Source organism: Saimiri boliviensis, chromosome X (genome assembly GCF_048565385.1).
Source record: "Saimiri boliviensis isolate mSaiBol1 chromosome X, mSaiBol1.pri, whole genome shotgun sequence".
NCBI classification, from domain to species: Eukaryota; Metazoa; Chordata; class Mammalia; order Primates; family Cebidae; genus Saimiri; species Saimiri boliviensis.
Window position 1 is genome coordinate 33119744 of NC_133470.1, and position 17429 is coordinate 33137172.

Genomic DNA, 17429 nt, shown 5'->3' on the forward strand with positions numbered 1-17429 from the left:
CTAAGTAAGTAAAATGGGAAAATTTTCACTTTACCTGTGATATGGTTTGGATCTGTGTTCTTATTCAAATCTCATTTCAAATTGTAATCACTGTATTGGAAGTGGGAACTAGTAGGAGGTGATTGGATCATGGGGGTATTTTCACATGAATGGTTTAGCACCATCCTCTTGATGCTGTACTCAGAATAATGAATAAGTTCTAGTGAGGTCTGGTTCTTTAAAAGTGTATGGTGCCTCCCCCGACTCTCTTCTCTTGCTCGTGTCCCTGCCATATAAGATGCGTGCTCCGGCTTTGTCTTCTGCCATGATTGTAAGTTTCCTGGGTCCTCCCCAGAAACCAAGCAGATGCTTCTATGCTTCCTTTATAGCTTGCAGAACCATGAGGAAATTAAGCTTTTTTTGATTAAATAAATTTCCCAGTCTCAGGTATTTCTGGGAAATGCAAGAATGGCCTAAGAGAGCAGGTAAGTTAGTCTTTTGACTTATGTAATAGGAAAAAAGCCTACATTAAAAGTTTTCACTAGTAGGTAGCAGTGTGATTAACAAATAAGCCAAAAAATTCTCTAAAATATAATTATTCATGTCTATTTATAATAAATATTATACAACTATGTATATACATGTAATAAATATAATTATTTATTCTTGATTTTTCATTTTCTGAATTAAAAGCTTACTGTTTACTAATAATATACCAAAAACTACTGTAGAAGGCAGTGTTCAACTTACTATATCACTTTATCTCTTCCACATGTTGAAAGTGTTTTTATACAGTTATGACATATTAAGGTAGAAACAAGTCTAATAAATTAGTTAACCAAATTATATTTTATGAAGCCCCAAAATTTTTTGGAAGTGCTTTGGCTTATCTATAGCAAGTCTGTGGAAGTGAATAGGGATTTCTAGCTCCTCATTCTACTTCTACAGATTAACTCCAGTTTCCTTTGATTAATATGTTAATTCAATTTTAAATATTGTTCATACACAATATGTATAAGCCAGAAAACATAATTTTTTAAACCTATTAATCAAATCCCACTCACTGAAACAGATTAAGAAGTTTGGAAGGGAGTGTGGGTTAAAAAACTGCTTACTGGGTACTATACCCACTACCTGGGTCCAATATACCGATATAAAAATTCAACTCACGTACCCCCAGTATCTAAAATGAAAGCTAAAATTCAAAAAAATAATAAAACTAAAAATTGTTTTAAAAAAGTCTATGTTCTTAAATAGGTGGGAGAATATTAAAATACTGCTTATGTCTTAGGTTTCACAACTATTTTTAGATGCTTTTCCATTTTAAAATCACATGCCAAAAATATCTGGGAGGGACTACCTTGTCTCAGGGGGCGGTGAATATCCCTTTTCTGATACTAAAAATATATGGAGTAAATTTAGAAAATAAACTTGTGGTTGAAAAATGAAAGGAAAAAGAAAAAAAGAAAAAGTTGAGTTAGAAAAAAACCTTAAGTTGTTTGCTTAAGGTCACACAACGTAGAATTGGAACCAAGACTGACGAAAAAGGTTTCTAACTCTCAGTTGATTTTATCTTTTTTAGGTCACCAGTTTTATACATATCTCTTTCTCTGCAGTTAGGACATTGTAGATTATTAAAGTAAAAGCCCAAATGGATCATATCTGCCTATACACAGGTTTTGTATAGTCTCACTTGCCTCATTGACCTGGTCGTGTCCATGTGACTTGCTTTGGACAATGGATCATTTACGAATGGAAAAGAGGCAGGCATTTGATAGCATCTTTTACATTAGTCTCTTTTTTGCTGCTGGTAATTCTTCTGTACTCTATCAAAAATGATTGGGCTCATCTCATACAGGATTAGAGTGCTCATGACGGAATTCCCAGCTGAGGTCCAAAGACTACAGTCAGTATCCAGGATATACACAGGTCAGACTACCCAGGTAATATCATGTGGAGATGATAAGCTGTCCCAAAAGAGCTGAGGCTACATAATTATGAGCAAATAAATGGTTGTTGCTTTCAATCGCTAAGTTTTAGGGTAGTTTGTTATGCAGTGGCGGATGACCATAACAGTGATACTGATTTTTTGTTCCAACTATGAACTATTCTAGGCTTTAAACATAGTATATTTTTCATGAATTATTTGAAAAACTGTAGATAACACTGATTACTTCCAATAATCAAAATTAAATGAAATGATGTAGTCTTTACTTCAAATTATTTCTTTATGTTTCTTTATTTTCTTCAGTTGTAATTTCTGGTAAATTTGCATATATTCTCTTACCTTAAATATAAAATCCTGACACTTGCCACATTTGTAAAGAAAGGTAACAGGTTAACTACATCTGAGTTGAGTAGGGATGGAAGGGACAGATCCAGATAGTCCCTAACATTTGTTATGTCCAAGTCAAGAGTGCAAATGGAAGCCCACATAACATACATCTAAATTTTAAAAATGTATAAATCAAACTAACACATTTCAAAGTAGAATACATTCTATTATTCCATTTTAACAAATCTAACTTTATAAGAACCTTGAAGACTAAGTTTGAATTTAGAATGTTTTGACTCCTTAGAGTTTTGCAAAAGAATATGACAGCACAGGGTAGCTGGGTGCTAGTCAGGTGCCCACACCATTCTCTTCTCTCTTTTAACTCTAACATGCACTCTAATGGTTCTTATGTTTGAACATGTGGCTATGTCAGCCCACACACTTACTCTTGCTCCACACTATCCTAAGAGTGACCTCTTAGTTACTGCACAGTTCTAGGAGTCTTCTATCAGGAGGACTGGCCTAGGGCAGAGTCTTGTGAAAGCACTGTAAATAGGATCAAGGCACTATGGATTGTGAATTATAACGTCTCCTGAATTTGAACCATGGGCGGGACTGGGATCCATGTAGATCTGTCCCATTGGGCCCATGTACTCTTTGCATCTGTAGAGAGGTAATGCCAGAGGAGGCTCAGAGTCAGGCCATAGAAAGCATAAAGGGCAGGATAGTAATCTCTTTATCCTGGGATTTAGGGCAGGCGTTGAGCTGAGATCTGGTCTTGAGAGCAAGTAGTTTGAGAGGTGATCACAAAGCGTAAGTAGTGGAGTGGGAGACTGCAAAAAGAAACCAATTCTGGGGGTTGGTTTCTTTTCTGGGGGGTTAACGGGGGCTCAGTCCCACTGGGGACTTCTGGAAGTTGGTGTCGAATTCACCTCGGAGTTATTCTAACCAAAGGGCAAGAAAACAGGATTTTTTTGTTCATTTTTTTTTTAACCAATTTTGATCAATTTTTGGTTTGGTACTGCTCCTGCAGGCTTTTATTACCACTTCTAGCTGATCTGTGTAAGGATTGAGTACCATTCTGTGTCTAGAGAGAACTTTCAAGGAGGAAGTCACAGTTATCCAAAAATCCATGCCTTGTAAGGCATACATAAAGGAGGCACATCAAGGCATAGACAGCAATTACTACACTCCGGAATTGGAAATAAATTTAGGAAAACAAGTTCCATTATGATACGGTGGCACAGTGTGTCCACTAAAATTTCTGAAGATCAAAATAGTTTCTACCTCTGCTAGTTTACATCTGAGGGGGACTCAAATACTGGCAAATAAATATCTTAACCCAGAAGTGATCTCTTATTTATAGTATATATAACCCCTACTTATGTTTCTTAAACAATTCAATAAAATTATTTTTGATATTTAAAAAGAAACATATTGATATATAAATATATCATCAAAAGTAAAACTATAATTTCCACACATTCCACTATTGTAACGGTTTTTGTTTTTGGATTTGTAAGGGAGAGGGGCTGACATTCTGTAGTCCTTAAGGTCCTTGCTCATAAACATGAGTTGGAAAATGTACACTTAAGAATGTCTTTGGCTTTAACTTTCAGACTCAGTAATCATTAGGAAATGAACATATTTTTGGAAAAAGTAATGTGTAACATAAAGCTTTTGACAGAAATTTTATACTTGTGTGCTGTAATGATTGTTTACCATTAAATAGCTAGAGTTTTTTTTTATCTTTGAGGAAAATAGATATTGTATAATTCTTAAAATTTTCCAAACAGTTTAATTCTCATTAAAATAAAATAAATTTAAATTAATAGAATTCTATTTAAATTATATAGTCTAAATATTTTTATTTCATGCTGTTCATCCAAGAAAAAAATAAGTTCTCTTAATTTCTGTTATTAAAACAATGTATGATCAAATAGTTTTCTGTTCTAATTTGTTCTATTGTGATTGCCACAACCCAAATACCTCTCTCAGTATAAAAGTAATCAGTGAATAAGAGATGATAAAATGTGTTTGGAGTCCTTTTCACCAAGAAAAAAATATATTCTAAAATTAGGTTTATACTTGAATAGAATAGAATAAAAATAACATTCTGACAGCCTTTGAGAGTAACTGTTTTTTCCTTATACCAGCTGATAGTCTTGGACTTGTGAGATGTCATACAGATTTTGAATGTTATCCATTATTAGCATGTTTTAATATGTACTATTAAATGTAACATTATACATTATATACACTGTATTAACATATAGCAACATAGACATGCAATATATTCTGTATATTTTTAATTAAGAAGATACATAACAGTACATAATGTGTAATTTATAACACACACATAAACTCTTTTAAAGGATTTAGACTAATGTTCTTGCATATAAATTTTCTTGCATATCTTGGCATATAAATTTAATTGCGTTTGAAAATAACATGGCACCTTTCACATTTGAAGTGTTCAATGTGAGAGAATTAAAATTGTAGCCAATTAATGTCATAATTTGTGTCTGGTCCATTGATTTGATTTCTTGGTTTCAGAGAACTTCCTTGCACAAAATTAGGCATCAGACATTTTTAAAAATCATTTGTTGTTCATTGATTTTCTAAATATTTTGACATTATCCATGAAATTTTTACTTATACTATATTCTACTTTAGGGTTGCTAAATTTTTATAACTATTTTCTCACTTTGTGGAGACTAAGAAAATGGTGACCTTCAGAGAAAAAGTGGTGTTGCCTGAAAGGAAAGAATGTGAATAGATAGCCCACCTAGCATAAGAAATAAAGCTAGCTATTAACCTGAGGTAAATGTTGTAACAAGGTGTTATGAGAAGTATTAATTACACGTGTCTCTTTCTGATTCCCTAGGTTATTAACTATGAAAAAATTATTCCTGTCTGCTAGCCAAATTGCAAATTATTTTGGTTGCTATGGGACAGAGCACCTCTAAGTCATTGAAATGTGGCAGACAGTAAAGCTTATCTAATATTGCATATATTTCCTTATGTCTCAGCCCCCTTTCAATTAGATAAAGTCACAAAACTGGGTCTGGCCACTTAAATGTAATGTGTATTAATTTTGAGCTGAAAACTTAAAAGTTCTTGAGCAAAATTCCAGCCATTAATTTTCTCCTTACCTCTCAGCCAAAGAGCAGAGATGTTCCTTAAGGTACAGCTGCAAGATAGTGGTATCTTTCACAGTACGGAGTCCTGAGTGATTTTTAGGAGCAGACTGTTCTCTGACCTATGCAGTATACATACTCAAATTGATAAATAAGCTGGCATAGTAAGCCCTGGAGATTTAGAGGTAGTGTGTTATCCAGTGAAACCTATTCTAGGTTATGCTGTACAATTTAATACAATAATATCAAGTATTGCTTACCAAGATGAATTTTATGATTTATGTGATTTTGAATGAACTGTTTTAAAATTATTTTTATAGATTCAGATCAATCTGTTCCAGTTCCTTTAAAGTTTGTTCCTCTCCTTCCTGGACGCTACCCTTGTAAAATTTTATTGCAGTCAAGATATGATGTGCGTGCCTATTATGTTGAAGGTATTGTGAATGAAGAACAATCAGAGGCCAACTTCCAATTTGAAACACCAGCATTTGAAGCTGTTACTCAGAATATTCCGATAGTACGTATAAACATTTTTGGTACCGTCCCTTATTCTTACTGCCACTGTGCCAATTAAAGTCCTCCAGACCTCTCATCTCATCTTGAAGTAGTACAAATTTCTGCTTATCTTATCTGCCGTCAATTATTTCTTCATATTTACATCAGAATCTCTTCCGAAATTTAAACGTTATGATGAGACTCATCTCATTAATCACTTCTGCTGGATCTCTTTGCTAAAAGCAATTAACTCCAATGTCCTTAATGTATGGTTAAATTGCTTCTTACTTCAACAAGCAGAGTTGTGGACTCGGATCACTCTACTCTAAATTCTATTGTGATCTAACACTTGGTTAAGATGGGTTCATAGGCACTGAGAGCAATAATTGGCTGTAACTTGGCTACTTTTAGTCAAAGTGACAATATAGTATAAAAGAAGGTAAGGTAATTGTAAAGAACTTTGAATTTTTAGAGGGATAAATTGACTTTTCTGATTTGTCTATTTAATTATTAAAGGCATGATAAGAGTCAATCTGAAGCATGAATTTTTGTTTTGATGACATATATAATCTTTGCTACGTGAGCAATCTACCAGTTACAATACTTGTTATTACCTCTGATTAGGAATCAAGTATGTCCTCTAAGGCCATTTTATCCCTTTAATGGTAATTAGTAAGTGAGACAAAGGGATTTTTTTTAAGATATTAAATAATCCTTGGATAGATCTATTAGGCAGTGCTCTTACATGACCTAAAAAGAACATGTAGTCATCATTATGCCTTATGTTTATATTTTTAATATTTATTCTTAACAAATGACTTTCCAATGGTGATTCTTAAGAAATGCAATTAAAAATACAATGTATAATGTTATAAAAATTACCAAGAATTCGTATGTAATTCAATTTCATCAATGTCATCTCTCTGATATTTTTATACCTTTTTCATGCTTTAGAAAAATCGAACAATGAATGAATGGAAATGTCAAGCTACCATAGAAGGAGAATGGTTTTATGGACCTACATTTTTACGTGTTCGACCAGGTGAAACTGTGAAATATCCTCTCACATTCAAACCTATTTTGGAATGTGTCATTATGGTATGAACTCGTTGATATTTTCCCCAGTATTAATTAATACTATCATTAGTTAATTAAACTAATATATGACATTCGTCTTTTAATTGATAATACAACTTCTTAGCAGAAAAGTTATTATTTTCCATGAATTTGACCATTTTTACTTAAAACTTTAACACATGTTTTAATTTGAGGCATAAACATCATAAAAGTAAAACTATTTTTGTCTTTGAATACTAGCATTCAAATTAATTTTACACAATGTGCTCAATAAAATAATTACTTTGCTTCCTATTCATTAAAGAAATTGGTTTATCAGAAAATACTTTCTTAAGACGATATTTCTGTTACATGGAAGTAGACATGCATATACTTGCTGTGTATGAGAATGCCTATATGTACTCTGTAATTTAGTGAAGGTAATGAGAAATAAATGACTTTTCACCAGAAATTTGTTTTTATATGTTCAGTAGAAGCATGTATTTGTGTGTTGAAAAAGTCAATGGCTAACACCTCTCTACAAACTTACTTTATTAACCAGATGTAAGATTAATAAGATACCAGAAGTTAACATTTAACTGTGACTCCTTTAGACCTGAAATTTGTTTGGTTTCTCATAGGGTAAACTTATTCTAAAAAATCAAGTAGATGGCATGGAGCACATCTTTGACATAAAAGGGGTTGGAAAAAAACCTGTGGCCTTGGACCACATCACTGTGAAATGTCAAGTAGGCGATGAGACAAAAATACTTATAACATTGCCTGATTTAGTACCTGCTGTCCTAACATTTAAGGTAAGAATTTATTTGTAGTGTGAAAGTGTTTTCTTCTGAATGTAGTGGATTATATGAAATATAATAATTACAAGCAATTTTTAAACATTTAATTTTACTTAATCAGAGAAGCAATATCACATAAGATGTTTACAGTCCTACCTATTATTAGTCCAACAGCTTTTACGTATAATTTCAATTATAAAGTTGAATTAGGATGAAATAAATGAAGCACATTAAAATCTACTTATTTGACTCATGTACTTTTTGTTGAAAAAATTGTACATGATAATAAAAGGTATTTTCAAAAATATTTAGAAACATCTTTAAAATTTTTAATGTGAAATCTGTAAGCACAAGAAAATTTTAGAAGTGTAACCTATCATTTACCAGGGTAATAGTGGAAATATTAAGAAATGAATAATTGTTTACATCCTTTTATTTATTTTTTATTTTATTTTTTTATTTGTCTATTGCTCAGTTTGGAGGGCAGTGGTATGATCTCAGCTCACTGCAACCCTCCACCTTCTGGGTTCAAGTGATTCTTGTGTCTCAGCCTCCCAAGTAGCTGTGGTTATAGGCATATGCCACCATGCCCAGCTACTTTTTCTATTTTTTTGTAGAGATGGGGTTTCACCATGTTGGCCAGGCTGGTATCATACTCCTGGCCTCAAGTTATCCACCCACTTTGGCCTTCCAAAATGCTGAGATCACAGTCATGAGCCACTGTGCCTGGCCTATATTCTTATTTTTTGTGAAGCATTTTACTCTGCTGTCTTCACTTCGTTTGTTTAAAACAATCTTTAAATAACATTTTCCACTCACTACATTTATCTACAAATAATTACTTGCTCCATAGGATGCTCAAAGGAAACTTCAAATATCTACACATTGTAAGTGCCTAAATTCAGTTTTAGAGGAGACTACAAAAGTTTGTAAGTTTTCTGGGTTTACTCTTTGCTTTTTGTGTAACCTTGATTAATATGTGCCTCGGTTTTCTTCTTCCTTCTTTGCTAGATTGCAAATGGAAGTAATATTCTAAATGAAACTCTTATCTTTTAATGTCTAGCTAAAATTATTTAGTGCTATCTCTTACCTTCAAAATGAAAACCCAGTCCATCCCCCCTTTTTTCTTGGGATATCTGGATTTTAATATATGTTTTTTTGTTTGTTTGTGTTTTTTTTCTGTTGAGTTGTGCTTTCCTTGTATTTTATGACATGGTTTGCTTGTGTCCCCATTCAAATCTCATCTTGAATTGTAGCTCCCATAATTCCCATGTGTTGTGGGTGGGACCCAGAGAGAAATAATTGAATCATATAGGCAGGTTTTACCCATGCTGTTCTCATGATAATGAATAAGTCTTGTGAGATCTGACGGTTTTATAAAGGGAAGTTCCCCTGCACATGTTCTGTCTTGCTTCCTGCCATGTAATACATGTCTTTTGCTTTCCACCATGAGAATGAGTCCTCCCCAGCCATGTGGAACCGTGAGTCAATTAAACATCTTTTTCTTGGTAAATTACCCATTCTTGGGTATGTCTTTATCAGCAGCATGAAAATGCACTAATGCATTTTAACTATTATCCTCTTATCACCTATGTAATTTCCAAATATTTTGCCTCATTCCTCAGGTTGCCTTTTATTTCATTGATTTTTCTTTGCTGTGACCTCAATGAACTCGTCAGGTAACCTGTGATATTTGACACTGTTGACCTACCTTCTTAATGATATTTACCCTTTATATTATTCTACATTTCTTATTTCTTTGACATTAATTCCTTAACATTGGATTATTAAGTGATAATCAAGCCTTGGTTATTACTTATCTGGTCTTTTTATTCATCTAATCTTCTGATTTCAAGTTTCATGTATCAAAAGCATCCTTACTTTTTTTTTTTTTCTTTTTTTTTTTTTTTTTTTTTTTGAGACGGAGTTTCGCTCTTGTTACCCAGGCTGGAGTGCAATGGCGCGATCTCGGCTCACCGCAACCTCCGCCTCCTGGGTTCAGGCAATTCTCCTACCTCAGCCTCCTGAGTAGCTGGGATTATAGGCACGCGCCACCATGCCCAGCTAATTTTTTTTTTTGTATTTTTAGTAGAGACGGGGTTTCACCATGTTGACCAGGTTGGTCTCGATCTCTCGACCTTGTGATCCACCCGCCTCGGCCTCCCAAAGTGCTGGGATTACAGGCTTGAGCCACCGCGCCCGGCCAGCATCCTTACTTCTATATGACCTCCCACTTGGCAGTTTCCTGGCTTCAAGCTGTCATCTAAATACAAATAACAAATTCATGCGTTTATTCAAGAGGTATATGTTAGCTTTGGCACTTCATTTTCAACTGCTTGCTATAGCACTCCACTTTGATAGTATGTTACCATAGACTAGACTCAGTATATTCTTTTAAATCTTGTCCTTGTTCAGTTTTTCATTGGTGCTAGTAACTATTTTTATGATGCTTTGTATTTTTAAAAAGCTTTTTAATATACATTTTATTTTATTGCTGAAAGTTGAGACCTCTTTAACATAAAAGGGGAAACTAAAAATTAGAGAACATAAATGAGATATAGGTAAAATGCTGTAGAATTTTATCAAATTAACAAAGGAGTAGAAAATAATTATGTAATAAAGAAGACAAAAGATGTGGGACTTCCACAAAGGTGAAGCAAGAAGCTTTGTAAATTCATTTTTTAAATACAGTGAAAACTCTGGAAAAAATTGTCAAAATCAAATTTTTTGGTGATCTTGAAATTAATGACTTGAAATAATCTAAGGAGTATGTATTTAAGAAAAACTCAGAATTCTGGTAAGAGCAGGATATATTGCGGCATTTTTACTTGGATTACTTCTATCCCTCTTTCCTTAGCTGTTCAATCTTGCAACTGTAGTAACTATGAAAATCAGCAGCTTTGTCGTCAAAAGAAATGGTCTTTTTCCAAGTTCTCTAGCAGCATCCCACAAGGAAGGCATTATCATTATTTGACTTGTCTCAGAGTTTAATCTGATGGATAGGCCCTATCCCTTAGAGCAGGCGTCCCCCTACTTTTTACACAGGGGGCCAGTTCACTGTCCCTCAGACCGTTGGAGGACTGCCACATACTGTGCTCCTCTCACTGTCCACCAACGAAGGAGGTGCCCCTTCCTGAAGTGCGGTGGGGGCCCGGATAAATGGCCTCAGGGGGCCGCAGTTTGGCGTTGCCTGCCTTAGAGCATTTGTCCAAATTATTTACCAGCAATTGTTTAACATTGCAATTGCCTGAGGCTGCAATAACAGGAGCAGCTAATAAGAGATTGGCTAAAAACTTGAAGATCTGGAATATAAAATGCCCTTAGGGGATTTAAAAATCTCTGGCATTTTCCTGGGGAACAGGCAGGCCACATGGATGTTCAAGATTGTGTGCATGCCTGAGAAAGTCCTGAGAATCCTAGTTTTTCACCTCTGGCTGACATAGAGAAATTGTGGGAGCTGAAAATTAAGGCTAAGTCAGAGTTTTAAACTTCTAGAGTACTTAAGGTATACAACAACACATACATATTATTCCTTGTCAAAGGGTAGAAGATTTATTGGTTCTTTCACCATTTATAGAAATCTGTGGCAAATTTTTGCTGATCACTAACCCAACCAAGCAGATCTTCCGTGGGCACATACTACAGTGAATACAGACTTTATAGAATTAGTTCAGAAAAGTCATTAAACCATAAAAGAACAAAACAAGAACAAGAACAACAAAAACTAACCATTAGGAGGTGATGAAATGATTTCCAAAGTAGTTTTCAATAAGAAATTATGAGATGAAGTAAAAGGACACAAAGAAACAGGAAAGTATGACCAATGCCCAAGAAAATAAGAAATTATTTAAAGCTGTCTCTAAGGGAACTTGTATTACCAGAGTCTATGGTGATATATGGACTTTCCCTACACTACTGGAATGTTTTAAGATTCCTAGAAAAGAGAATTAAAAAACAAGGGTTGGTGAGTTTGTGGGTAAAGGGAAACTCTTTTAAACTGTTGGTGAGAGTTTAAATTAGTACAGCCATTATGATAAACATTATGAAGTTTCTTCCAGAAATTAAAAATAGAACTGTCACATGATTCTGTATCTCCACTGCTGAGTATATATTCCAAAGGGTAGAAATCTGTATGTCAAAGAATTATCTGCACTTTTCATGTTCATTGCAGCATTATTCACAATAGCCAAGATAGGGACTCAACCTGTGTCCATCAACAAATGAATAGATAAAGAAAATGTGATATATATATACAAAGAAATACTATTCAGTCTTAAAACAGAAAGAAATCCTGTCGTTTGTGACATGGATGAACCTGGAGGCTATGATGTTGAGTGAAATAAGCCAGGCACAGAAAGGCAAATACTGTATGATCTCAATTGTATGTGGAATCTAAAAAAGTTCAGTTCATAGAAGTGTAGAGTAGAATGGTGGTTATCAGGGGCTGATGAGGGGAGTCATTGGAGAGATGTGAATCAAAGGGCACAAAATTGCAGTTTGAAGAAATAAGTTCAAGAGACTTATTAGATCTAGTGTAAACATTGTTATGATAATTATAACAACATATCGTATTCTTGAAAAGAGCTAAGAGAATAGATTTTTTGTTCACCACCAAAATAACTATGTAAGATAATGCATAGATTAGCTTGATTTAGCCATTTCACAATGTATACATATATCAAAACATCGTGTTGTATATCGTAAATATATATAATTTCTCATCCATTAGAAGTATGAAAAAGTTAGCTAGGCGCAGTGGCTCATGCCTGTAATCCCAGCACTTTGGGAGGCTGAGATGGTTGAATCACTTGAGATCAGGAGTGTGAGACCAGCTTGACCAATACAGAGAAACCCTGTCTCTACTAAAAATACAAAATTAGCTGGGCGTGGTGGCGCATGCCTGTAATCCCAGCTCCTTGGAAGGCTGAGGCAGGAGAATTGCTTGAACCTGGGAGGCAGAGGTTGTAGTGAGCTGAGATCGCGCCACTGCACTCCAGCCTGGGCAACAAGAGTAAAACTCCGTCTCAAAAAAAAAAAAGTATTAAAAAAATCAAAAAAATATTCTAAATAAGAAGTCAGTGACAGAAGTCCACATCATACTGTTTAATTTCATTCCTATAATTGTTCATAATAGGCTCATATGTAGAGACACATAGTAGATTATTGTTTGCCTAAGCAGTAGGTAATAGGAAGATATAAGCACTCAGTAAACTGAAAGTTGGATTCAGCCAGGGTTTGGTCAAATGCTGCTTAAATATTTTGTATTTGTTTTATTAATACTGATGTAGAAATGCATTGAAATGGTTCATCTCTTTTGTATATCAAACTGCCTAAAGACAATTGTGCATGGTCGATGAGAGGTATTCAGACTTTCTAAGCATCACAGATCTAAGTATAAGTAGTAGCAGAATATAAGTATTATTTGTTTCGTAAGAATAATTTCTTTTGTTCCATTTTTAAAAAGGTTTCTTCTTATATTTCTTTTCTTCTGGATGTAGAATTTTTCTGCCTTGCTATTTTTTAAAAAAGTGAATGATTTTGTTGGGAGTATTTAAATTTCAGTTTTTTCTGTGCTTTAACTTGTTGCAGTAATTTCATGTAATGTAACATACTAAAGCATAGAAAAATATTTTATGTTGATCCTACGTAATTCTCATTTTTGAATTATCATTTCTAGGTGACCACAGATCTTCCAATAGTGTGGGGAAATCCAGAGATTACCGTATACCCATATAAAGAAATTCCATACATTCTATATGTGCATCCTTGGAAACGTGGTATAATGAAAGGTATAATATTTATTTAAAAATATTCATCATTTTGCTGTTACACTAGGATGGAAATATGATGAGACAAAATAGAAATGCAATTTGTTTTTCTTCTTTCTATTAAGTGCTTCAGAAGAAAATTTAGTTTTACATTTCAGTCATTAGCTTTCTAAATAATCAGGGCTTTGATGCACACAGTTTATGTTTAGTGCTATATTATCTTGGCCATTTATTCAAACTTATTTGTGGAACAAATTCCTATAAATGGAAATATTTAATTAAGGGTGTTTACATTTAAAATGTGATAAATAGTTTCAAATAGTTATACCAATATTTCAACCCAATGACATTTTAAGAGAATGTTTATTTACAGGACTGGGTATTATAAAAACATCACATGGCACTTCCTTGATATATGAAAAAGAAGTTAAAGGTTTGATATATGTCGATTTTTTCCTTTATCTTCCCTTTTCTGTAATAAAGTATGTATTTATGCAGTTTTCCCCAATGGTCCCTAAACAGAATTACTTACATGGGAATAGGATTGAGAGGTATTCCTATTACTTTATGAAGGGAGAGAGGTAAGAAGTGATAGAAGGAGTAATAGCTAGTATTGAGGGATTATGATTCATCAAAGGAATAAGGTGTCCTATTTGGGAGAAAATTAAATTTCCTATAGTAGTTGGGTACTGTTGAGGAAATTATCATAATGTAGGTAGGTGGATACAGCTTTAGAAGTTTAGAAAGCATATACATATATACATATTCTTTCTATACTTACATATGTAGTGCTGTCTACTGCTCCTTGGATGTACTAGCCTCTCATTCCTCCTTACCTCAACAAAGTGTTTGAGGGAAGGGTATATATCTAGTACAGAAGTGATAGAGAGCTGCTGCATAGAAGAAAGTGCAGAGTATACAGGATGCCTATGCTGTTAAAAAGAAGAAGAGACATTTCATAATGACAACCACAGTGATCCAATTATTACCACTGTAATAGAATTTATGTAGGAAGAAACAGCTGCCCATGCCCACTCCCTGCTTCTTGTGGTTAATCTCAAATGCCAACACAGCAAAAATTGTTAGCATCTTTTGAAATACTCCCCTTGTTTTTGAGGTGTTTGGATTTACAAAGCCCATTAATAAGTCCTCATTTGATAGGTAGATTTGAGCTATAATGTGTCTATTCCAGGCATTTTCATAAAGTCCCATAGTTTTGCCATTCTTTAGGTAATCCATAAGAAGTGAGTTGATTCAAAGAAATTTACATTTTCATTTTCATTGTAATTGTCAATGACAGTACTAGTAGTTGGTACATATTCCTTAATTTTAGAGTTTTAAGTAGTCTTTCGTAAAAGGCAACAAGTCATTCAGAATTGGCGTAATTAGTTTTGATAAAGTGTAATCAATCTCAGTTTCCTGTTCTATAGAAGGCAGTGAGTTCTGCTACTTATGAGAAGAAACACATAAGAAACCATAAACTGTGAAATATTGTTGAATTCAGAATGTTTATTACTGCCACAAAGCCCCTGGTCTGTGAATCAAACTCTTAAAGTTATTGGAATAGACTTATAAAAAATTAAATAATTAGATTTGATAGGCCTTTCCTTTGTGTAATCTTTTCTGTTGTTGTTGGTTTTAGCAGCTTTTATGATACCACAATATTTCAATACATATTTTCACTATTCAGATATGGACTATTAACATGTTGTTTTGAAAGAATTTAGAAGGTAGTTAATGAAGTTAAATGCAGCTTAGGTTACATTGTTAAGTGAAGATGAATTAGGTTAATGTTTCTGGCTATCCAAACCATTTTACAGGCTTCATAATTTTGAAAAATATTTATAAAATGTCATCACGTTAGCTCTTTCTAAGGCACTGCCTTAGAATTAAATTAGTTGTGCCACTGTGCTTTGGAACAACAGCTTGTAAAAGGGAGCCTAGCTCTAATTTTTATTGCTATTACTATTGGAAGACTTAAACTATAGATTTAAACTATAGATTAAGCAGTGTAAATACAATTGCTTCTGAACAGCTGCTAACTAATCTGAAGTGATACAATGAAAACTAGATTATAAAAATTTCAAACATGGGAATTTTTCTGCTTTTGCTGGTTAAAGAACCATATCCACGTATGTGTGCATGCATGTATACATATATGTATGTATGCATCAGATACTTTTTAAAAATTTTGTGTTCATTTTCAATTCTGTTCTTAATCATATATAATTATTTACTAAAGACCTATAATTTGGAAAGCCTTAATAAACATAGTAGTTATGAGCAAAGCTGACATTCAACTAATTATGCTTTGCTTATTGAAATATTGGAACAGCTGGTTTTTTCTTATATGTTGGCAAATATTCAGTTGTTTGAGCTCCACTATCAAATAACCCTTGCCAGTCTAGACACCACAGCCCCTCATCCAGAACCCTTGGAACCTCCCAACAATTTAGCAGCAACTAAAGTGTTAACACATAAAACATCAGAATGCTTCAGGACCTAGATCAGGTGTCCTTTCTGATTGGTCAGCATTGGTATATAGGTTTGTTAATTTATTTTGAATATTGCTACTATATCTAAATAATATGATGTGGTTCCTGCTTCCTGGAAATTCACATGTGGTGGTAGAAATTGGTATCGATAAATCATCTCAATCAAGGTATGCTTTTGATACATCTAAAGTTTAATCATAGCACCGGGGAGCATGGTGAAAGGAAATAATAATCCCAACAATGGGGGTCTGAGAGGGCTGCATAGGGGATGGTGGGTTTGATCTGAACCTTGAAGGATATGGCAGGGGGTTGGGGGAACCTTCCTGTAGGAGAAATAACCTTATTGAAAACACAGAGAGGACAGTTTCTGTAAATTAAAAAGTAGATGGGCATGTTTGGAGTGTGTGTGTGAGGTAGGGAATACAGAGTGACATACAATTAGCAATGCAAGTAGACATTTTAGGGCAGAATTTTATTTTACTTTTTGCACTGGGAACCATTGAAGATTGCTGTGGAGGCAAGGGGCATGAGTCAGCTAAGTTTGAAAAAGAGAAATCTGGAGGTAATATAGAAAACAGACAGGAGAGGTACGATAGGCCACTAAGATCTGGGAGATCATTTAGGGGTCTTTGGCAATATCCAAGGTAATCAGTTCTGTGTACCGACTCCCAAAAGAAAACCCTAGGTCAAGAGATTAATTGCAAGTAGTTCATTTGAGAGGTGATCCTGGAAAGCACACTAAGTAAATGGGGAAGTGAGATGCTGGAGGGAGAAAGCCAATAAGTAAGGAAGCTAGCTTTCAGATTCTGCTGAAAACAGGGATCTCACTGGGGACCTTCAGAAAGAATTGTCATAGTGAAGCGCAATGGAGTTGGAGTATTTATCCATTAAGCTTTATTTATAAGAGATTAAAGTTTTCTCTTAGGTCAGATATCTGTACAGTGAGTGCCCACAGACAAAGAGTTGTAGAAACGACTGGTATGTATAGGAACTCTCTGCAGGGTGGATTTTTGTGGGGGCACTGACAGCATGTGCTAATGTTATACCGGTATTATATTTGGTATGTTTGTTGGTAGAAAGAGATTTTGGGAACTGGGTTGACTTGGAATTTTCAAAGCAGCTTGCAGTGGTCTACAATCACGTTCCAAGTGTGCCTGTGTGTAGGTTTGTTTCAAGTGCCTATTTGGCCATGGAACAGAAAGTCAAGATGGGCCATTCTAAATCAGAGTTAGGGCAGAAGAAACTAGGCAATGATAATGAAGTAAGAGACAGAGGGACAGCTTCAAGATAAATAAAGAGGGAAAATGATGCTGTAACAGGTTGACTTCCCAGGAGAACAGGTTCTGAGATAGGAGGTTAGACAGCAGGACATTTATTAGAGAAAGTGTTATGAGCAACACTTCTGGAACAAAAAAGATAAG

The 17429-nt window shown here is 34.3% G+C and overlaps 1 protein-coding gene across 1 annotated transcript in view; it reads left to right on the top strand.

The window, feature by feature from the left end:
* CFAP47 (cilia and flagella associated protein 47) overlaps positions 1–17429 on the top strand; it is a 440981-nt gene that overhangs the window by 302134 nt on the left and 121418 nt on the right. Inside the window, exons 46-49 of the mRNA XM_003924170.4 lie at positions 5715–5911; positions 6844–6987; positions 7587–7760; positions 13423–13534. Of these exons, the coding sequence (XP_003924219.4) occupies positions 5715–5911; positions 6844–6987; positions 7587–7760; positions 13423–13534 (627 nt within the window). The remainder of the gene's footprint in view (positions 1–5714; positions 5912–6843; positions 6988–7586; positions 7761–13422; positions 13535–17429) is intronic.